Genomic DNA, 24,573 nt, shown 5'->3' on the forward strand with positions numbered 1-24,573 from the left:
TGTGACATCATTGGTGTGTCCACATTCTGATGCATCATCAAGGAACATTGCATTCCTCTTAGAGTTACCCAACAGAAATCACGCCTAAATCAGCATGGGGATGATTACTGCTTTGTATATTGTGAAAATAGTTTGAGAAATATCCATACCTTATTGACATTATTAGTGGTAGATGGTAGTGGTAAAAACAATAAAACAGATTTAATCAATAAATCAATGAAATTGTGTTTGAAATTAGATTTTTATTAACAAAGTTTGAAAATTTTAGGCATTGTATGTCTTTTTTCAGTATGAGTACGATTCTGAGTGAATCAGCGTGTGCTTCAGGGTTTCATTTGGGGTCCTTCACTGAGTGCAGCCATCTGTCTGGTACTGGGACAAAAATGTGTTCAGGTCCTTGCACTGAAATCTTTTTCTGGACGCTTGGCATTGGCTCTCACTCGGCAACTGTTCGACCCAGGATGAGGAGTCCAACAGGTACTGCATTCTGATAAATATGTAGACATAGTAGCAAAGATGAACAGATGAAAAGAGAGGTACTGCGTATATAATCAAATCACAGTCACCTCCAAATACATTGGCACCATTGGTAAAGATGAGCAAAACTTGCTGTATAAAATGAATAACACTTGTTAGGACCAGTGGAATCATAGACTCCAAGACACACCAAGACAATGTTGGCCAAAACCTACTTCTGTAATATCCCTCCACCAAAAAAGTTCACATTTGGACGCAAATTAATCTACCAGCAAGAATATGATCCCAAAAATACCTAACAATCAACTTTCCAATGGGGATTTCAGTCTCTAGAATAGAACCCAATAAAAAATGTGCAGTTTGAAGGTGGCTGTCCACAAGCATGGATAAAAAAATATCTTCAGAGATTGTTTATGAATACATGTATACAGTCTTCCCCAGTATGTTCAGCAATATCATACAGACCTGCCAACTTTAGGAAAATATTTTGAGTACCACAATAGTCAGTGTAACGCTAAGTTCACATGCTTTCGCACCACTTCGCTTTGCATGCACACACAAGCCTTTCTTCATAATTCTAGTTTTGACTGTTAAAGTGATCAGGCAAAATTGTAGAATTTGACCTGATTCTAAAATATCACTTGCATTGCACTGGGCTATATTATGATATACTTGCAAGTCAAATGTTTGAGTACAACTGCTTAAATCAATTTTTTTCATGATATTTCATTATATGATATGTGTGCTTATACAAACTGATAACCATAAGTGAACTGCATTCAATTATTTAATCAAAATTGAATTTATTTTGTATATTGTAACATATGTTTTCATTTCCAAATATTTACAGAAACTTATGTTGCGATGTAAAACAGTCAATTATGAATAAAACTTTCTGTTCATGATTTCCATTTTTATTTAATAATTAAATCATTGAATCAGCTTATATAGGCACACTTCATATAGGCCTAATGAAAAAAAAAAGTATTCAATTGAAAAATTATCTAGGAATGTAGGCTTTTGTAACTAGAGGTTAACTGAAGCTCCTTGGTGGCTAATGTCAAAATCATAATTGCACAATGTGAAAAATACATGGTGCGGGAGTTTTGAGGGGCGGAGGCACGGCCATTTCTCCGGATATTTTGCGAGGAACTTCTGGGGGGCATGGACTCGCTTCTTTTTAGTAGGTCTGCTGCTCTCAATTTTAATTTTTCAATTTAAGTTGCTTTATTGGCATGCAATACAAATGTAATTATTGCCAAAGCACACATATATAATATGTAAAATAATAATAATATTTAAATAATAATGTTAAATGTAATATATAACCGTAACAACATTGACAGCAACAGAAGTAAATCAATAAATATGTACAATGCTCTCACTCTCTCCTTGTTAGTAGCTTCGTCATCTGACGTTATGATTATTTTCTAACTGCAAGGCTGGTCCGGTGACTGGCTACAATAATAGGAATTATTTGCTACGTTAGCAGTCTATAGTCAAACGCCTTTGCAATGGTCACTTTGCTCCAACAGAGCGTGTGCGATTCAAAGTTTGAACACAGAGTCTCCGTAGCATTTGAGTTACTGCAGCTAAATTACTCCATCAGTTATTCACGTCTTGTAACGAGGCTAAATCGTATGCAAGCTACTACTGCGACTAACTATATACACAAATGTATCTAATTAGGATATACATCTTGAAATGCATCATCTCGTAAAGTTACCGAACATGTTTTAACGTTTTATATGTTAACATCACGGTCACATTTTTGTGCTTGATTATTACTCCCCACTTCCCATTTTACCTCAGCAATGCAGCGTTACGCCTCGGTGGATAATAAAGTACCGCTGCGTATCAGTGGATGTTGAGTGGGTCGGGGAGGGGTTACACAACCGCAAGCACAAGGTACTAGCATCTGGTTCAATCCGAGGGATGTAGTTTAAATACCGAATAAATGTACGGTATTGTTTTGTATTAATTGATTGTTTTCCGTAATTAAATTACTATATATATACCTGCGTATTTTGACCAAGCATTGCGTGGTTGGTACACAAAATGCGTGCAGGTAAGCAGGTCTGTATATCACTATATAAAACAACTTGTTAGTAGTCATTCTTGTAAAGGGCTGATGTCCCTTTATGGGAAATTAAATTATTATTATATATAACTGTTATTTTCTTTGATACATTTTTAAAGAATATTGTTTCCCAAATATAACTAATTACTTGTGTTGTTTATTTAATACAGTCTTTTTCCCAGTCGTTATCAAGAGTGCCAATCATTTTCATTTTGGAGGTGACTGTTTACACAATATACACAAGGAAAAGAACTGTTACTGTCAAAGAACATGTCGATGTGTACATTCTCCATTATAGTATGTAATTGTTCGGCATAGAGTGATACTGACTGTCCATGTGTGTCAGTGGTGGTGCCATCCTTGCCCATGATGAGATAGGTCTTGCCCATCTGCAGTGTCCCTTTACACTGGCGCCTCTTTGCAAACACCCGAACACTGCCCTTTGCCACACTTTCGTCGCCAGCTATGACACAGAGAGCATGCCACACATTGCTACATCGTGCAACACACTAGTGCACACTAAATATAAGTCATAGAAAGAGCTTATTTTTCAATTGATACTTCCATTCAATTAGATAACTAAATTTATTGAATGGTAAACTGCACCTCATTAAATAACTACTAGTGAGCAGCTACTCCTTTCACTCTGACATTATAGATAAGTCTGTTGATAACAGATGACATTGTAGTGAGTGTTGTTAACAGACATCAGTTCAACATGGCACTGTATGGCCCCAATCTTTAAATTATTTTTATTCATATTTCAAATTTTATCTTATAGTTATAATACCATAAGTGTATTAGCTATTTTACAGATGATCTGATAGTTCATGGACATTTGTTTAAAGTAGACACTGTATAGGTCCACCAATCTTTCTATTGGACAGATGTCAAAACATCACAGTCTCCAATCAGTATATTCAGAGCATGCAGAAATCAGTAGATCTTCGGAGCACATGCCATAAATGAAATCTGACCAAGTGGATAATATGTGGTATATATGAATCAATCTGCGTTCTTTTCTTTAAATGAGTAACAAATAAAATAGTATTGCTTTGAACATTTGCAGATGAAATGACAATGATGAAATGCAAATGAGTGGATACACCTGTATATCACATTAGGCACAACCTACAGTCAGATTCTCTGGCAACAGGAAATTTCCAGTATTGAATTCAATTGCACCTCTTCATTATCAAATGTGAGTGATGAAAACAATTAACGTCAATGACAGAAATTTTGGCATTGACCAATCATAAATAGTGATCACACTTACTTGCCCGGAGAACATCTATCACTGTGGTATGGTAGAGCTCAAAGTTACTCTGTTCAGACATATGGTCAATTTTCACCCTATAACCTGAAACATAGGACGACACAGTCAAACTTGAACAACTTCAAATTCATACAAAAAGTTAAAGAGATAAGAAATGTAAAATGGAAAATGCACTTAAGTTTCTACTGTAGGACCAATCATGTAACACAATCACAAAAGTCTTTTCAAGATTTCAGGACATGATCAGTGTGAGTTATTCTAACAGAAAAAAACTAGAAATATCCTTGCACAGTACCACTTAACACAAAGATAAGGACAGGGATATGGACACAGGGATGTGCACACACCATATTCCACTGTGGGAAAGAAACAGGCAAAGTCAAAACGTGCGTTCTTCTTGGCGCTCATCTCGAAGGTCTTTTTCTCCTTGTGACAGGGCTCTGTAAGAACGCACATTATATTCATTACCAAAACTGAAATGAGTATTGTCACTTGTATTTGTTCCACAATTAATTTAACTATTATATTACAACATAACTGTATTATAACTGACTACGCACTTTCTGCGCACTGACACACTTCCCCTGAACAGAGAGTTGATACCATTCTGCTCCTCTGGGGGGCACTGTAGAATATAGTACACTTCCTGTCTGAGGGGGACAAGACATTGTCAGCATGAAAGGTTGAAGCATTATTGATAACATACAGAACATTCCTCAAACTGGTTCAAAAATGAAGGGTGTCATTTTATTCACTTCACCGACATGGAGTACAATTTAAACAATTAATCTTTCTCAAGAAATATAAATTAATATTATGGATATGAACATTTTCTGGACTGTCTACCAGGGTTGAACTGAAGGAGTAGCACAAGCATACCTGGTTCATAATAATCATAGAAAGAAGCAGGAGCAGGCTGTAGTAGGCCTATAGGTACTCTCTGCACAGCTCCAAATTTTATACACTCCTTTCCCTCTGGGACCTGGAATTAGAATGAGAATCTGTTGGTGAGTGAGAGAGAGTGTATATGCATGTATGTTTGAGTGACAGAGAGTGTATATGTGTGTATGTTTGAGTGCTCATGTCTTACCTCATCAAAATACAACAGAACTCTTCCCTGCGTGGTCTCATAGTGAGATATATACCGGTCTGATAGCTCCTTCAGCTGTGGGAGGGGAGGGGGGGGGGGGGCAGGGAGAGAGATAGACAGAGAGAGAGAAACGATATACTGATGATATGATATACATACATATGGAGGTTGACATATTAATGCCTTAAAGGGCATAATTGCTCACATTTTCATTTCATTTAAGGGCAAGATCTAATGCGTACAATGAGTCGGATTAGGATCCCAACTGAGCAGGCCCTCGACAAGGTTCAGTACACACCCTCTGATTCACCCTAAATGTCATTTAACAGTTTACTCCTTTTTTGAGACTGATTGCAAAAGATATGAAAGGAAGAAAGAGCAAATGTGTGCCAAAAATAAAGGAATGAAGCACGGCGCAAATAAGGAGAGAAAGATGAGAAGATGATTAACTAAAGTTGATGATGGTGATGATGATGACGACTTGCCTTATCCAGATCTTCAGTCAGTGCTTCAAAGCCACTGAGCAGCGTAATGTCAGCAATAGCCATGCCAGAGAGGTTTCTACTCAGGTCATGGCTGAAATTATGAAAATAATGGAAACACATAATTATATTAGACTATTCTCTTGACAGGCACCTTTATCTAGCCTGACTCAACTAGTTTGTGGCTGATACTTTTACATTACCTTTTAACAAAGCCAGATCAAAGCTGAACTCTGTCAACATTTTTCAGAATTTAACCTAAAACCCTCAAGTTATAAACCCACCATAGAAAAGGGTAAACTGCAGACAATTGCAAATCACCATGGCATACAATCACCTTTCGATACTTTCATTCATCATTCACTCAGTGATGGAATCACTCTTTAACACACCTGACACAGACCACATACTCCACAGCTGTCTTCCGGCTCTCATCAGTGTCTCTCCTGCGTCTACTACGAGCATCAAACCACTCGATCTTTGAATGAGGGATGTCTCTGTCCTCCACCTCCTCCTTTCTCTCCCCTTTTTCATCGTAGTCCACATAGTCATAGTTATCTAACACTTGAGCTAAAAAAAAAATACAGTGATAATAGTTCTTCAGCAACAACTGCAATGTAGTACATGTCAATAATACATTGTCAATAATACAATAATAATTTGAAAATCTATTTGGCTCCCATAGCAGCATTTCATGTTCAAAATGTAGTATTTTGGAAAGCTTATGAATGATATGATTCATGAAGCAGGCTACAATGAAATGCACAACCAAATATAACACGTTTGAAATGGAATCATCTTGATTGATAGATTGACAAATCTAATCAGACAATACAGCAAATCGAATTCACATGGCCCAAGAGGTAGAAGTACAATCAGACCTCTGTTGGTTTCATGAGATTCAAAGAGACACGTTGTTCACTGTTAACTTCTAGAATTTGAAACTGAAAGGTACGTAGAAGGTTTGAATGAAAGTTCCAAGTTTGGTTCTGTTCAGTCACACAAATATTTCCAGTACTTAGCACTAATTTGTAACTTCTCAGACATACAAGGAATTAATTTATGCATATTTGATGCAGAAATGCATAATTTGGAAAAGTACATATATTCACTGTTAGCTTTGTCCCACTCTCACCAGTGTATTCAACCTTGCCCTGCACCGTGATGCTAATGGACAGCAGCTGACAGGTGTCCTCAGGCTGAAGTGCATGATATGCCATCACCACCTGTAAAATGGACCATCCACACATATATTTCAACATACAGATATCACACCACCACATAGTACAACAGTTCTTGAAGCAAACATAACTGGATATTAATGTTATAAAAAAGAGAGTACCTTCATCTTGGCTTTTCCCTGTCCTGATGCTTGTACATTAATATTGCTTCCCAACAGCCTCTAAGAGGGAAGAAGAGACAAGTTGGTAAAACGTGTTGGCAAAACATGAGTCCACGGAAATGGCTCATTTTAGTTCTAGTGGCCAATTTGGGAGGTGGCAGGTGTGAATGTCACAAGAACTGAATAAAACACTTGCTCAAATTGGTATATTTCTAAAGTTAAAAACAAAACATAAACCCAACTGCAGTTTTTTTTTTTTGGTTTGACTTGAACAATCAAATTCAATTATTGAGTTGCCAGTCATAAGTTGATGTAAATATAACTAAATCAATTTAGATAGGCTATTGTACATGGCATTGTTACTGTTTACCTTCAGCTCAGTTTCCACTCTCTCCCCAGGTTTGTCCATAGTCAATTTTGCTTTCTGGCTCCTGCCTGGTGCAGTGAACTGCAAGTCCAGCTTTGTGGAGGGTGAGGATGATCTGCTTAATGCATATTCAGAGAGGGCTTCCAGTGCCACTATTGTGTCCTTGGAAGGGAAGGGTAGAGTGAGAAAGAGAAAGAAAGAGGTCAAGAAAGAGATTGAGAAGCCACCTATAACTTACATTTCAGTCCCCTGAAAATGTAAATATGTAGAAAAATTGAATCATTTGAAGAAATGACATCAAACATGACTGGAAAGGAGTTCAATGGCACGCATTGTTGTTAGTACTCACTAGAGAACTACAAACACATACTGGTGACCATACTAATACCACTGATTTGGAACAGCAGTTATTTAAAAATAGTACCTGACTTTAATTTTGGTACTACTGCCATGAATAAAATTGCTTTTTTATTTTTTAAAGAAACACTATGCCCAGCATTTTGATTTAAGGGATATGTTTTTCATTGAGTGGAATAAAGTTCTTGCCCTCATCTTAGCACAGAACATACAAGTGGCAAGGTAAATACAAGTTAATGAACAATGGTAGCTTTGAGCTGTAACTAAGGCAAAACAGTGCAGTGTGCATTTAAAAGAGGCGAGTGATCTATTTATATAATTCCCTTACCTGGGTGGATTTGAAACCCCCTCCATAGTTCTCCTGCTTTGAGAGCCAACAGACTGCTGAATCTGCCCACTCCATGTCCTTATTGGCCACTGCTGTTAGAAGGGCATAGGCTGTGGTCTCTACTGTGATAGCATGAGGGGGTGGAACCTTGTTACCTTGCACCTCATTGGCCAATCGCAGGTCAGATCTGGAGGCCCACATCCGACAATCTCCATCTGATTAATTGGAGAAAGAGAAGGGAGAGTCGTGAGCTGAGTGAGAACATGGGCAATGGCGTGAAGCCAGAATTACCCTGTTAAATGCACCCTTGTAAGTCAGTCTGGCTAAAAGCATCTGCCAAGTAACTACATTTTAAGTTGTTATAAGTCAGTCTGACAAGTGAGCTTTAAACATCTATCACAGTCATTTTGAACCAAAAAGGAAAACATGCAGTTTGCTGAAAATCAAAACCCACAAATTAAACTACTTACACTGAAAAGCAATAAGTGCAGAACAATATACCTCTGGTGGAGTATGACTGTAAATATCTGTCTGCACTCTTTCATGGGTAACACACCTTCAGTAGCCAGGTCTTTAAGCTTGCCCCAGGCAGAGAGGGCCAGGCTGTGATCTTCTTGGCAGAGGGCCAGACAGTATGCGGTGATGGCCACAGCGTAAGGTCTCTCCAGGGATTCAAAACGATCGATGAGATAGGCTATGGAAGCAGTGATACTGTTCTCCTGTGTAACGCAATGCAAAGTATACCGCTTTTTTATCTGACCAAACATATAGATTTAACTAAAACACAGAACACCACCCTGTATCTGACTAAAGAGCAGTTCCTCTAGTTACCTATTGCTAGTTGCATATTTAATTCACGTAATTACAGTGCATATATAATTCACATGGAGTAATTAATTAATAATTTATTAAATTAACTGCTTGAAACATTCACAGCTACAAATAATTTTTAAATGTTTAACAATATTCATTCGTACTATTGTTACAATCCAAATACTTAATTGTGTCATTGATATTTGGCAGTAAGACATCTACACTGATATCAAATGTTAGAAGAGAAAAAAAAAACTGAAAAAAAGAAAACAAAGCACTACAGTTATTGTCCTGATATGCAAATTGTCTCGTTATAAATTGTACTGTACTGAACTTTTTCAGTGGCCTGCCAGACTGAAGCCATCCAGTTATTTGTGATGAGCACCAAGACCGATAGAAGCACTCAGGTCACGCAGTAATAACAGAGGAGCCTGCAGTTTTACAATCAGCTTACCACGTCTTTCTTGTTCTCCTCACTCAGTAAAGGCAAGGAGTGATGCATAGCGATGGTTATGAAGGCAGTGAGCGACACATCCCCCTCCACACCCCCCACACCTCCCTGCAATGCAACACATAAACAATCTGATAGGTCAATATTACTACATTACTGTAAACTTCACAAAACACAAATCAAACACATCTTAGTAAAATTTTAAATGTCTTGTGAAAACCCTTCATTCACTCACAGTCACACTGATGATCTATATGGCAGATATTAACAACACATTTATATCCCATTGTTATATGCTTTAGAGATACATTGGTGAGCCTACCTGCATTTCTCTGTGAATGACTGGATGGGGGTCTGTGAAGCTCCCATTTTTCTGCTGTGAGATCAGGTATTTCACTGACTCATAGATCTCCTGCTCTGACACAAACCCCATGCCCTGTCGGCCCTGCTCTCCCCTTCCGGCCAGCTGTCGGTCCAACACCAAACACATGACCTTCACCACGAGGGCTGTCAGCCTGGGGGGGGGGGGGGATGTAATGAGTCCAAATATAATGTTTACTCAAGGTTATATAAAAAGAATTGAAGAGGATGACTGGAATCATGTGAGTTAAGGAGGAGTCAGGAATCCTGTCATCTTACATGCAGCTGGTGGATCCCTGATGTGAACTTCTACAGTGTACAGACAAGTGAGGGAAAATACTGACCAGTTGCTTGCGGGATGCTCTAGCCATGCTCCATAGGATGCATTGTCCTTCTTGAATGTCAGAATTCTGGAATAAGCTGACAAAGACAGAGAGAAATAATACAATTGAAAGCTAAAGATTGAATATCTGTAGAACTGATTTGATTTGTCAACAAAACTGGAGCAGAATGACACAGCACCCATCACCCAGGGAAAGGCAATATAACTATATGTTACTGCTAATTTGATCTGTGACTTTGTCTTTGTAACTGCGTATTATGTCAGGTCACCCTTCTAAAACAGACTTTGATGTCAATGGGGTGTCCTGGCTAAATAAATAAATAAATAAATAAATAAATAAATAAATAAATGAATTAAAAAATAAATAAAATAGGCAACATCCTCAGGCCTGTTTTCCATGTATCCACCATTCATGGCTAGCCAGTCTCATAAATTTGCATTTGCTACTTTAATCCATAAAAATCTTTAATGCATAAAAAACACTATAATACCTGAGAGAGTATCAGGCAATAGATGCATTTCTACAAATATGGCTTATAATTAAAACACATAGTTTCACAGTGATCAAAATGAATGACACCGTTGCAAACGTGTTGAAGGAACACTTGTTTGAATTCATACAGCATGTCAAAGTCCATAATAAACCGCAAAGTGGGGATTTTGCTACATGTTTTACCGTTCTCTATGTGAGTGAGCGCTGTGTCTCTGGTCTGTGGGGGAAGTTCTTTCCACCCCTGGCTGAGGTCCAGGTATCGAAGGGCCAGTGCCGTGGGGGACATCAGGATCATGGTCTGCTCAGCACACCCCAAGGGGGCTCGCAGCAGCCCCACCACCCCCGAGGCAGAGAGCAGGGACAGAACGGTTGGCTTGCCAAACACCTCACCTGGGAGATGGGCCAGAGAGCAGATTACAAACTGACATGGAGACTGAAACACTATGTCCATGTTCATCTTCCAGCCACAACAATGACAGCATACAGCTATGTACACAACAGTGTAAATAATGAGTTTGGGTACATCATAAAGACAAGAAGGAGTACCTTCAATCATGACAAACAGGTTGGTTCCAGAGTCAGGAACTGTGCTATTTGGCAAATATCCATCAATTTCAAAACTCTTCCCACTTCTCCCTGTAAGAAATTATGGGAGAGAGGTAAGAAGTGGTGTTAAACATGAAAAGCACATCATACAATTTATGTCTAACTGTATAGCCAAAAACCAGCTATACAGCAGTTTATAACTAAAAAGCAGCTATTCTCAATGTATAGCTGAAGATTCATCAACTTCAAAACTCATTTTGGGTTCATTTTAATAAAAATACACAAATAAATGACTAATACAATGGTAAAAAAAAAAAAAAAATACAGTGGAGAAAAAAATACAGTGGCAAGCAGTAGGGAAAATGAATTGATGGTATCGTAGTAATGCTTCTCTCTCTTATTGCTCCGCATCCATCCCCACCGCATCCACTCACCATCAATGTCAAGAAAATAGCTCATCTCCTCTCTCTTCTCTATTCCCTCTGTCTGATTAAAAAACACAGAAAGAAACTAGCATAAAGATAGAAGCCATGTTTACTCAAGCAATGTCCTCAGAGCCTTAACAATTACAAACTGGAATGCTTGAGCAGAGGTGCACTACTGTGTACACCAAGCACAGAACTCGTGTTCACACAGCTAACATATGGCAGATGGAACCACACTGCATTGTGTGTGTTTCCTCATACAGAAACACCTTAAAGGCATACTAAGCAGGATTTTTACCTTGAATTGTTTTTAAAATAACCATGCTGAAACATATTTATGATGCACTGGCATTCTCTGTCGTTACACTTTCACCAAATTCATGCATCTTTACCTGTATTAACAGTGGTAACCCACCCTGCTCCTGTAGATTTTCTGTCCTGTAGGTTTTCACTCCAACCCTATCAAAGCACACCTCAGTCAACAGCTTGAGATCTTTTTCAGCTGCTAATTAGTAGTCATGTGTGCCAAAGTAGGGTTGAAATGAAAACCTACAGGATGGCAGATATCCAGGAATAGGGTTGGTTATCACTGTTCTAAAATGTATTCAGGATGTTTCTGGGTGTTCTGTTCTTTCCTGCATGGGGAGGGGTGGGTGTGGCTACACAGCCTGTGGTCAGGGATCACATTTCAGTGGTGTTTCTTGCAAGCTAGCTAGCTGCTGCACTGGCAAAAGATGGCCACGTACAGAGAAGCAAAAAGCAATAGTGCTCGTTCAAGAAACAAAGTTAACCATAGAATTCCTTTTCCTCTGTGGCATCAGCTGAAATTTACCACGGGGATGAAAAGTGATGTGGAGTTAGCTTGTTTTCTGTTGGACCTATAAGTAACGTTACTTGCAGTGTGAAGCTAGCGACAATTTAAAGAGGGTCTGACACTTCTAAATACGAGAAAACCACTATTATGCTCATCATAATGGAATTCATTAAACTATACATAACAGAATGAATGAAGTTATAATCAAATCTGTCTTCTTTCTGTTGCTCATGATCCCTCATTTCACAGTACCAACGTTACATCTAGCTATTCAGCTCACTACATTAAGGGGGGTCCTTGGGGTGAGCGGGTGGGGTTGAAGATGGAGGAAGATACTTCTTTGACTGAAAACACAGGACCACAGTAACACTAAAATATCCTGCATAGTATGCCATTCTTATAGTAACACATACAAATTACATAGAGCAACACTGGTCAAAATTTCATGAGGGATTAATCCATCTCACTACTCAACACAGTGTGGCTTTACTTTGCCCCCACCTACCCCCAAAACTCCATATTCTCCTCAATGCTCTTGACAACTGCCTGTGGGTTATTTAGGCAAATAAACAGATGATGACAAAGCACACTTGCTGAACACACAGCATGGGTACATCCAGAGGAAGAAGAGAACCTTGTTCACCAGTAGAGAATGAGACAAACCAAAGAATGCTAGACCTCATCAGTCCTCCTCCACTCACCACAACCAACAGGCTCTTCTGAACAGAATCTAGACCCATATCCCACTCTTTGTCATAAAGCAACAGGGTGATAGGAATCTTTCCTGTCACCATGGGAACTGCAGAGAAGGTCACTGTTTTGGCAGAGCCAGGTGAAACAGTGACATTAAGGTAGGAGAGGCTGGAGGCGGAGCCAGGTGAGCACAGCCCCTCTTCTGACTTCATATGGATAGACAGCTGACGAGCAAAAAGAGATAAAGGATTACTGAACATTACATTCTAATATTGTGCTTACTGAAATATGCATAGCCTGCTGCTGGAATAAAAGGAGTAGGTTTGAATGTTCAAAATGTTTTCTATGTTTTTGTATTCAGAGGGTCAGGGGAGAAAATTAGCTTTTTCAATGCAATTGTTCTTGTGCCACTTCCCTAGTCCACGATCTTGTAAAATGCTGTTACCTCTCTTTTGTCGTCTCCATAGTTGTAGATGACAGCAGTAATGAACAGCTGCTCATATCGTTTTACAGAGTAGGGTAGGCGCAGAGAGATGAACACCTTCTTGAATACACGCAGTTCATGGGGTTCCGACACACAGAACCCTGTATTGACACACAAAATCAATGTATGATGAATAACGTGCATACTATGTTACTTTATAATAAAAACATACTCACACAACCTATTGGAATGTAAGCAACCTACGCATGCAAAATGACTAATCAGTGTGTGTGTGCGTGCGTGTGTGTGTGCGTGTGAATATGTGTGTGTGAGCTGGATAGTGTGAAGGATTCTGATTATTACCATGTGAAGCAGACAGACTGACAGCCTGAATCTCCCAGGTTGTGATGGAGTCAGGCAGAATTAATGAATACCTGGAAGAGCGAGATACTGTGTAAGTAAATAACTTTGCCCATCAGGCCCGACTGAACAGCACCTGAAACTGTCTGTTACAGTGCACGCCAACTCACTTTTGTTCCCCATTCACATCGATCTCTTTAAATTCAAAGCTAGTGTCAAAGAAGCGACGAATGCTTCCAACATTGGTATCAAAGAAGTCTTCCATTTCTCCTCCATCAGCAGCTGAGAGTCAAAGGAAAAGGGAGAGCAAGTTACACAGTTCCTTAGTTTTATCTTAAAAATAAGATATGGTAAATTGAAAGAACCAATTCTTTTGTAAACATTTTCTTGGTTATACACGCAGAGCCACAGACTCACTCCTGCCCAGCCCCTTGAGAGCTTCCTGCTGCATCTTCTTGTCCCTCTGCTTCACGCCTTCATGGCAGCAGTCCAGGAAGGCCATGACACAGGCCTGCTCTTTCCCTCCACGTGATACTCTCCGAGCTCGCTCTTCACAGCTGAGCCTCATGGGAATCAGGGTGAAGCCATCCTGGCAACACTTCTGTAGCTTTTCATCTGTGTAACTAAACACTGACCACAAAGCCCAATTGGGAGCATTAAAGATGGAATACATAACTATTAATTTGAATACAGGGAAATCAGGACTGTGTGTGATGTGATCATACTGTTTGAAATCATGCACATTTTATTTAATATATGATTACTATTGTAATTCTGTTCAATGGAAAAATGTACAGCCTGTCTTCTGCAACAGCTTGTCTTCATATCCAAAAGTGCTTGGTGCTAATCTAAAAACGTCATAACATAAAACTGTATTCTCAATATTAAATAGAAAAAAATGCTAAGGACAAATGTATTTTATGGAACTAAATGCAACGTTTGTGTTGTCTTGCTCTACTAGCCTACTGAAAGCATTGACATACAATATATCATAGACTGCTGTGAAAGGAACATTATGCAGGGGAGAGAAACAAGATGTGGCTACCTTTGGAAATCATAAACTGCTGTAGATTGAGAGACCTTCTCTGCCTTCTGAAGCCTTTCTCACAGCCAAAGCCTAGAGAATAACAAAACAGCACATGGAGGCACATGAAAATCAAAGAAACTACATTAGAACACTGAGGAAAATATTTGAATAGCTGAGGAGTGTTTTTTGAAGTTTAGCTGAGGTTTAGTGGTTTATTACAGCTGTGTGTCTATGCACATACCTTTCCGCATTTGCGACCTGGAAGTTGAGGAATGGGAGATGAAGGAAAGGCCAGCATTGTTGAAAACGGCCGCTGTGTCATAACCCCCAGAGTAGGAACAGCCCAGGTCATAGGACTGCATGGAGGCGAAGACCTGGACACAACATAACCCAAAACCCACTGTAACAGATATAAAAATCAGAAAAACTACAAAGCATTATATAATAGATACTTTATACACATACATATTAGAAAATCTTAACAGTGACTCTGTGATGATGCAGGGGAGAAAACCTTACTTGGCCAGCAAGCTAGCTAGCTAGCTAACCAGGCTATCTGCTAAACTGGCTAGCTGGCTTATCGGGCTATCGAGCTTGTTGGCTAGCTAGCTGACCGAGCACACAATAAACATAATTAGCCAAAAGGGATCAATTTCTAGATTTATTGCGCCTTTTCCTTTTAGAGGCATGTACTATTATTAATTCCATTCTGTCACTGCAAGCCAAACAACACATTTATTTGAAAACTCTTAATTGAAAACCAAGTTGTCTACTGACCACCAGTGTAAGATGTTTTGTTGGTGATGTTTTTGTTTAGCAACACTGAGACACCAAATATGGGCAGTTCTATGATGTTTCAGTATTTTTCTAGCAGGCTGATAGGGAAGAGTGATCAGTATTCAGTTGCATCATCCCTGTCAAATTACTCCCTCTACAGGTTTTGTAAATTGTAAATTATAAGTGACACAAATTCGAAGTTGCATTTAAATGGGTGTAATGCACTCATGTTTCTTATCCACCAGGTTTTATTGTAGTTAAACGCATGACAATTCCACTTCAATATCTAAGCAATAATGAAGCGTAAACTGGGAAATTATGTCTAATTGCTGTGTTATTATTTTTGAGCATAAGTTAGCATGGGGGGTGAATAAACCCCTGCAGTTGAAGGAATAACAGTGCTGTGAGAGTTATCTGTGATGGTCATATTTTGAAAATGGTTGACAATATAATGATAATGAGAAGTCAATTTCTGAACTGTAAAAGACAGAACTGAAAATACAAATATAACACCTGAACTTCCCAAGAATTAACTTCTTAAAGTTTCCCTTATGATTGTTTACCATACTTGTTTATTATTGTGTTACAACTGGAATACTTAATGGTTTGCTTGGAAACAATCAAAATAACAACGGTCCTGCTGAAAATTCCAGCTAAGACCAGCTGGGATTCTACACTGATCCTAGCTCATCTGTTTCTGGTCAAAGCTGGTCATAGCTGGTCTGTGGCTGGTCATAGCTGGTTAAGCTGATAGAGTAAGCTGGTGGCTAAACTGGTGGACTAGCTGACAATTAGCTGGTGAACAGCTGGTTTAGTAGGTTGACCAGCTAAAACCGGTTAGAAATGTTGAGAACACAGCTTAAACCAGCTTTACTAGTTCAGCTGGTTTAAAATAGAATTTTCAGCAGGGTGGTCCAGCAGGGGGAAGGGTTACCTGTTTTGGGGTGAGCTTGTTTTGGACATTTAGTGCATAGATGGCTTTATCCACTGCCAGTAAGGCTACTTTAGCTTTCTGACCTTGCAGATCTATGTGCAGTTCAGCTTTTGACCCTGGAGGATATGGTGTCCCTGAAGACAGGGAAATCTGGAAGAATCATGTATAAATATTCATATTACAATTTTGACAGTGAAGTTGCATAATATATAATTATATCTATTCACAACTGATAAAGATTTATTGCAGGCATTGAGGTCTCTTGCAAACTTAAACTGTACTTTTTTGCTTTTTCTTTTTTTTTTGGCAAATCATCATGAGATTGGATTTTTCTTCATGAGACTGGATTCACTGGCTGGGAGACAAGAAATGGGACTGTAGGCTGTTGCTGACTTCACGGCAGACACAAGAGTGAATGATGTTTCCCCATAAGTGAGAGAGTGTGCGTTGCTTAATTAGTCATGTTCATTTATGTGGAATACAGCATTGTAGCACCTGTGGATGTGTTTGTCTGGGGTCTGCTGATGACAGAGAATTAATTTGGATATACATGGCACAGTTGAATGCTGTAGGTATGTTCTCTATGGTTAGAAAAAGGCCAATCACCAAAGAATCAATGAAGCTAATTCCCTTATATTACATATTTCATTTACTAAAATGTGATTTCAACACATTCCAGAGAAACATGGAGGTCAAACTACACTACACTGCTAATTAAATGAACTTACTCCTTGCCAATGTACCATATTTACCAAGATTAGCTGTAATAATTGTTCACTAATAATTGGTCAATCTGTCTGACGGGTTAGAAATTTATGATCAGTAGGATCATAATTTCTTTTCCCATCAGTTTCCAGGCTTTTTTCCCTTTCTTTCCTCCCCCATCTTTGAATTCTCAATCATCAATCATGTTCCCAATGGAGATTTAAAACCACTACTCACCTTCCCCGCACATACATCTTTGACATCCACCCATACTGAATCAGCAATGATGTCACCACCCTGGTTGTAGTAATAGGCAATCAGTCGGAACGAGGGTGTCAAGTCACTAGATATGGGGAGCATAATTCTTGTCACCTCCCCTGTCCTGACCTTCTCCGATTTCCTTAACTCTCCTCTACTGAGTACCTTAGGGAAACAAAAACATTATATATACACTGTAGTAAAGTAAATACTTCAAATTACAATATTTTTCCTACTCATATAGAGAGATGAGTTGGAAGCGAGAATCACTAAGAAAGAAACACCCACTGCACATGCCTCTCAAAAGCTAGGAATGTTTAGCTTAAGCAGAGGATTGTGAACAAAGTAAAAAAAGTTCAGATCTTTGTAAAAATATCATTCAAAGGTCATTCCAAAGTAAACATAAAATTAGGATACCCTTTTCAATTTTCAATTAAATTTAGATTGTGGCTCAACCTATGTTCAAAATGATATTTATACTTCAGTTTGATTCAGTTCTAAAAATACTGATTAGAAATGTGTAAATATTGATAGGTCCTGAAGCAGTGCCAATGGATGACAAAATGTGGTCAATGTCAAGGATAGACACTTGTGGTCACAGTGAACACATGGTTCTGTTGCATGGGTTTTAAAAGTTTTATTCACAAAAAGAAAAAATGGGCATCAAAAATGCAAAAAAAATCACAGAATGATTCTAATGAACTTTACTCCTTGCCATTAAATGCCTCGCTGTATCATATTCCTTAAACCTCTTTTTGTGTGTAGTATTGCCCAATACTGTATTTCATTTCCTTCATACATACACATCTGCTTCTCACCAGATAGTAAATGTGTCTATCCACTGGACCACCTCCAACTGTTATGAAGTCAATGTCAACTGAGATTCCCTCCCCTGGGGTCACAACCTTTGAGTTCATGTTTATGAATAGGAAGCTTCTGCTGGGTGATGAAGCAGGAAGAGCAGTCATCTCATACTGATAACCATCTACTATTGCCTGATAGACAGAGAGAGACAAAAGAGAAGAAAAAGATTTTGAAAATATGCATTGTACAGTGTCTGGGTTTGTAGGGCTGACAGGACATTTTTGTTGACTCACAGTAATCTTTGTAGCTGGTGTATTGTCGGGAATAGAAAAGAAGACATTAACTGCTCCCTCTGAATCTGTTGTGGCAATTTGGGATTGATCATTGGAAACTGGAATTTGAATCTCCACTTTCACACGCGGGGCTGGGGACCCATTAGGGAGTCGAACCACGACCTGAAAGAAGAGTACACAAGGTGGAGGGTTGTAGAAATTTAACTAAATTGTACTGAATACACTGACCAAATAGATGGATTCTTTCTGATAAAAATGACATACATGAAGCCAAACTAGTGCATCAATTTAAAGCAGTGGTAACCAACCCTGTTCCTGGAGAGCTACCATTCTGAATGTTTTCACTCCAACCCAAACAAACTCATTCAACATCTGGAGATCTCGTTGAGCAGTTAATTAGTAGCATCCGTTGTGCCAAATTAGGTTTAAATGAAAACCTACAGGACGGTAGACCACCAGGAACAGGGTTGGTTACCACACATTTAAAGGGATAGTTAATTTTCTGTTTTTTCAGTTTTAGTGTGTTTTCCATTGGTCCAGACAGTCTCTATGTATATTGAAGGGCATTTTAGACATGTTGTGATGTTTCTGATGACCTGCTGGTTTTACAATGGCTGGTATAGGGGCAATCAAGGGTTTATGAAATTGATGATGTTCACAATCATAAATAAAACAGGTTTATCCTTGATGCAGTTTTAGTAATCTGGATGTAACTTTTTTAATTTACTTTAAATTGACACAGTTCTCATATTCTTTCATACCTGGACTTGAAAAGGGACTGTAGGAATAAAGTAAGAACGAGTCCTGGAAAGGTCCACAGAGTAGCGGTTAGCAACTATTGGAAGATCCATCTCAGCTTCCTGAAGTTCCCCACCTGAGAGTAAGAACAGCCAAAGGAATCAGGGGAGCAAAGGGAGGAGGAGAGATGAAAGGAACATTTATCTTAGTGCAATATAAAGTTTGTCATTTTGCTTAAATTAAGTGCCATTCAGGTCTTGGCATAATCATGTCAGTGGGAAATAATTTCAAAATTAGAAATTTTCATCAGAAATAAATAAAAATGGAAATTATTGATTACAGAATAATAAGAATAATAATTTTTCATCTTCTTTATCTACTGTCCTCCTAACAGTCTTTTGCCAAATCTCTCCACCGAGCCCTCTCACTGTGGATGTCAGTGACGGATGCAGTGATGTAAAATCGTGCTCCGTTCTGTGCCAGCTGTCTCAGGTCAACTGGATCGATCTTGTTGCGATTTAGGAGGTTGAGGAATTGGCTCCTCTGGACACTGACCACCGCCTTCCCATCCTTTACCTGTGCAAGAGGCAAAGGAGGTCAGGATTGCACTAGCAACAGTAGCCAGATAAAGTGCCCTAAAAGCCTCACTCTCCACCCCCACCCCACCCCCACCCCCCACTGCCTCACCGATCCTGTCTCTTCCAGTCCCCTGATGAATACTGTCGGTGCTTTCCCCCCTTCTTTGCCATCTGCCCCCTCCTCTCTCACTCCGAAACGGCAATGAAATGCTCCATTCACAGTCTCACCATACGAGTACCTGAGAGAAAGTATTCCAATATCACCTGAAAATGCTGGAAAGCTTTTTATCATATTTGGCAAACAGTATTTAAGCAGCTCATTTAGCATTAAGCTATTGATTATGAACTTAGTTCTATGTCATATGTGTACTGTTCTGAGATTCCATATAAACCATATCATTGTTTAACACATTGCCATGAACTGGGCTATATTTTTCATTAAACTGTACATTGGGGTGTGCAATCTTACGAGGCAAGGATGGTGAAGTTAAACTGCTCCCAGTCCACCAGAAAATAGCTCTTCTTTGTTTCAAAGGAGACGTCGAAACTCGGGACCACTGGGACCCAGCCAAGACAAGAAACGATACAATAGTTGCCAACAAACAAGCCAAAATTAATTCGAAAGTAATGTTATTACAAACAGACATTACCTAATTTGAGCAATTTTTCTTTTCTAATACTGTAAGGGCAGTTTTCTGAATACATAACAGAGATTTAAACTTCTGTTATTCGGTGTCATTCATAAATTAGAAGACACTTGTGATTATTTTACATACAGTAATCTCAAAATGTGGTTCTTACAAATATCTTAATTTAGGTGGAAACAAAAAGAAAAACAAAAAATATGTCTTCCTCACCAAACTTCTTGACATGAAATTCTCGTGTGACAGCATTCTTTTCATCTCCTTGATAATGTGCCACAATCTTCCACACACCGGGTCTAAAGTAAATCACAGTTCGTAAGTACAGAATGTCAAGTGTGTGAGCTAAGCTCTTCAAACTTATCCGAACAAAAAACATTTTGCCTTAGTTTTGGTTTCAGTGAGTGTCATTATGCATACACCAATAAATGAATAATTCATTATCTTATGAAGTACTGTTCTTGAAGTATTTGGTTTCCTGGAGGGGATTAATGTGTTCCAGGAGGTTATCAGAGATTTGGCTTGTTGCATGTATGTGCAAACTTTGTACCTCTGCCTGATATAAACTTGCTTCATAAGGTTTTTCTGTATTTCTCTGTAACTCTTCTCGTAATACCCTGAATAGAAGAGGAATGCTCTTATTGACTTTGTCTGGATACAGACACTGAGCCAAAAAACCTTTACTGCAGATCCCTTTTTTAATTTTCTATTTTTCTTCCAAATCCGGTGTTCTCAATCTCAACCATTACGCTTGTCCCTTCCATGCATCATCAGCTTCCAATACTGGAAGGCTGCACATGAGCACAAAAATACATGTAGCAAGCACCACTCAAACCACTAATTTTCATTGCATCTACTCATTCTTTCAACTGTGTCAACATCCAGTGAGTATTTTATGGCATGGTGGCTCGTGTCACCGGTGACAAGTAGAGTTTCTCAATTTTCATACTCTGACACATCAGGAATTTTGAGGTAGTCAGAGAAGATCCCGCCTTCTGGAATCTGGTGTATTCTCTTCACGGTATTTCCTCCAGAATTCTGTGAGACAAACGATATTACTTGTGACAGTACCATAATAATGCAGCTGTGAAGCATTAATAAAGCTGTAAGAGCCATCAGTTTACTCACAATGACGCTGATGTGTACAGGCTCGGTATGGGGTCTCATGGAATGATCCAACGTAAAAATCCTGAACTTAACTGTCCACACGTCCGCACACATGCACACCCACCCACCCACACACACACACACACACACACACATGAAATCAGTCACACAAAATAAACAATAGTCACAGCACATAACCTTTGTATCAGGTTATGCTTGCATCTTCACTGCACTGTGCATTAAGAAGAACTACCACCACTCTGGGAACCATAACAGAGTAGCATTTATGATTTATGATATAAAAACCTCCTTGGTTTCCATGGTACATACTGTTTAGTGTTTTTGTTATAAACAGCATCTTGATCTTGAGATGTTACATTTGCTGTTCCATAGCTAGCTTTTTTGAAAGGGTATCATAATAACTATGAAAGTCTCGGTTTTAGAGACTTGCATAGATGTTATGATATCAGTTTCAGTGAGCAATAATGATATGTGTCTCTCTCACATAAAAACACAAACATCCACATCCTCTCTGTGTTTTCTGAAGTCTTAACTCTCTACAGAATGAAATATTACTGGACATGTCACTGTTGACTCTCCCTGTCACAATTTAACAGGAATAGATCAATAATGATGTTCCTTTCATTCTTTCATTTTTAAATGTGCCGTTCTTTTACATGACTACGGTGTTAGCTCAACCAAGTCACAAACCTATAGCGACATTACACAGACATTTTCATTTCTTTGGGACTATACCGTTTTGTGTCGGGTTGTATACAGGTTGGTCGGTCTGAATGAAGATGTATCCTCTGTGCTGAGAAACAAGCACTCTGACCATGTCTCTCTTTTCTGGCTGGTCATCATACACCAGCAGCAAATATGGGGTTTCTGTTCGGAAGATGTCCAGCTCCGAAATTTGGTTTCTGTTCACCTGGCAAAGGAAAACCATAGTAATCATTAGCATAAAATTTAATATATTATTAATGATTACTATGGATTTTTCTTTTTTTTTCTTTTGATATTAGCTGTCAATTTCCAGTGCAACATAATTATGAATTAGTATTTATTCCAATGGACCCTAAATACCATAACTGAATTTTTCCGAAGGTCAAAGTTCTTTGCATGTAAAATATAAAGGCTGATCACATATTTATTGATTGAATCTGAGAAACAGATTCAGAAATAATACTTACACTTAATGCTACTTCATGTATATTTTCAACTTCATGTTTCCATATAATTTTTGTTGCATCACATTAAATTTTTAATATCAATCAAATTGATATGTAAATCAAAGTGGCATAATTCAAACCATTTGATGGCATTAAAATACTACAAAAATGTTATTGGTGAATGGTTATACTACATTTTTTCACAGATTAAAAGCATTAAATATAAGCTCTGAAATGACAATATCAAATACGCTACAATAATAATACTGAAGCTATGTTTCTCAGGAAAATAATTATATTTATGAACATGTTTTGCATAATTTGCTGAATTCATAATTGTCACATTTTCATAGACACTTTAATAATTTTGAAATTTTCCCATTTTTATTATTATTAGTAGATTAGAGCTGCCAGATTCCTTAAGGGCCATACCTACTGTTAAAGTATATGGTGTAATGTTCCGTCATTAAATCAACTGGTAATCACCCAGGTTTCAAGCACTAAAGTGATATGCCACGACTGGCTCTCAGAAGCAGAATACATGCACTACTGCCACGTACCTCCAGCTCCACAGTCTGTATGGTCCCTTCAACAGTTGGGGAAATTGTGACTTTGTTGGATACAACCAGACCGGTTGTTTCATCCTCCAGGTAGAGTGAAACCATTCGGGGAGACTGGAACAACTGGACTAGAACTCTTTCCTTCACCCCCACGTGGAAAACACTGGGAGCTGTGACCAGGAACCTGAAAAATAACTGCACCATTTTCTCTGTGTGCTTGTTATTGCTTTGTTATTTCTGTGCTCAGGCTCAGTAAGGCTGAGCTACAGCTAGCTTGTCAGGCTGGTACGGGTTGGGTCGTGTAGACCTCCTGAGTACAGATGGATTGGGTCCTCATTTCTATCCGGATACATACTCTAATGCGTATGCTTATGTGTCTACTACAGCAAACTAAAGAAAATGGGTTTGTTAAAACTGTTAAAACAGTATTTATTAAACATCTTCGAAAAGCAAACTCACCACTTTGATTTACCTTTTGCAGAATAGTAAAAAAAAAAAGAAAAACTTTTATAGGCAATTTCAGTCAGTTAAAAACAGAGGATAGACCAAGCATGCACAAAACAATCCTGGTACAATCTTTGATACGCTTGATATATAGAGTAGGTATTTCTGAAGGTTAAATTACTTAAAAATGAACAAAACCTTTATGGCAGAATAAGAATGCTAGTGCGCATGCAGGTTATTACTAACCGGTTACTTGCAGAGGTGGGAAGTACGGCATAGGAGAGGCACAACAGCAGGTAGACTGAGGACAGCATTTTTAAACCAGATGCTGTCTCTGCCTGTCTCCTCTCAGCACAGAACTAGTAATGAACTGTGGCGTCTACTCCAAGCCTGTATTAATGTAACATCTCTCCACCTCTCTCTTTTCTCTTTCACCTTGGCTTTGGCTGAAGGTTGAGCAATAGTGTCCTGTACAGCCAGCTGGTGTGCATAACGAATGGACCCTGCTGTACTACTGTCTCCCTCTACCTTGATTTATTGATAGTTTATTTATCTCCAGCTCTAAAGAGATCATTGGTACGGACTGCTCCACGGACAAGCAAATAAGTATAATTATATCTGCATTCCAGAGTCTTTTTAAAATTTTTTAACTGATGTTAAACAGTGTCCGAATCTAATGATTCTTGAAACAATTTAATGACAATGTAACAATCGTTGGTGGTCTCAGTGTAATTTAAATAAATCAACATTTGATTGCCAATTCATAAACAATTTGCAAAGTCTGTTAACCAGGAGAGAAGCATGGATTTGGGGATTTTTTGGGTGGAAGCTTTGACCCTTGCATAATCAAATTCCAGGTCTGACTCCAGGTCATGGGTCTATGTTGATGTCATAATATTTGCTTTCCCCTCAATCACATGACTTCACAGAACTCTGGATATTCTAGAGCCAAACCACAAATAGTGGCAACATTTGTAATTCAGTTTTGTACCTCATCTTTAAATAGTTTTGTCT

At 38.6% G+C, this 24,573-nt stretch overlaps 1 protein-coding gene across 1 annotated transcript; it reads right to left on the minus strand.

Moving 5' to 3' along the window:
- Positions 1-222: 222 nt before the first annotated feature.
- On the minus strand, positions 223-23,963 carry c4b (complement C4B (Chido/Rodgers blood group)). Its single transcript, XM_064350307.1, has 41 exons — positions 23,806-23,963; positions 23,116-23,299; positions 22,140-22,314; positions 21,405-21,475; positions 21,226-21,314; positions 20,493-20,575; positions 20,105-20,192; positions 19,745-19,874; positions 19,486-19,633; positions 19,081-19,193; positions 18,320-18,481; positions 18,041-18,217; positions 17,202-17,387; positions 16,260-16,409; positions 14,790-14,922; positions 14,567-14,638; positions 13,939-14,151; positions 13,692-13,803; positions 13,525-13,595; positions 13,183-13,322; positions 12,746-12,961; positions 11,240-11,291; positions 10,806-10,895; positions 10,443-10,649; positions 9,768-9,843; positions 9,386-9,578; positions 9,067-9,171; positions 8,356-8,518; positions 7,800-8,014; positions 7,118-7,276; positions 6,748-6,807; positions 6,541-6,631; positions 5,798-5,975; positions 5,409-5,499; positions 4,924-4,998; positions 4,713-4,815; positions 4,394-4,483; positions 4,181-4,273; positions 3,834-3,917; positions 2,888-3,020; positions 223-487 (listed from the first exon to the last, which is right to left on the minus strand). The coding sequence occupies exons 1-41, from the start codon at positions 23,871-23,873 to the stop codon at positions 346-348; spliced, it is 5,181 nt and encodes a 1,726-aa protein (XP_064206377.1). The 5' UTR covers positions 23,874-23,963; the 3' UTR covers positions 223-345.
- Positions 23,964-24,573: the final 610 nt, after the last annotated feature.

This window comes from Anguilla rostrata, chromosome 1 (assembly GCF_018555375.3).
Source record: "Anguilla rostrata isolate EN2019 chromosome 1, ASM1855537v3, whole genome shotgun sequence".
NCBI lineage: Eukaryota > Metazoa > Chordata > Actinopteri > Anguilliformes > Anguillidae > Anguilla > Anguilla rostrata.

What these genes read in the sequence shown, in the direction of transcription:
- c4b (XM_064350307.1), bottom strand. Translation starts at nt 23,873, where the DNA reads ATGCTGTCCTCAGTCTACCTGCTGTTGTGCCTCTCCTATGCCGTACTT. An exon ending in CAGTCTGTCTGCTTCACATG is followed by an intron (nt 13,323 to 13,524) that starts GTAATAATCAGA and finishes GTGTCAATACAG; the next exon opens with GGTTCTGTGTGTCGGAACCC. An exon ending in ATGGAGACGACAAAAGAGAG is followed by an intron (nt 12,962 to 13,182) that starts GTAACAGCATTT and finishes TTTGCTCGTCAG; the next exon opens with CTGTCTATCCATATGAAGTC.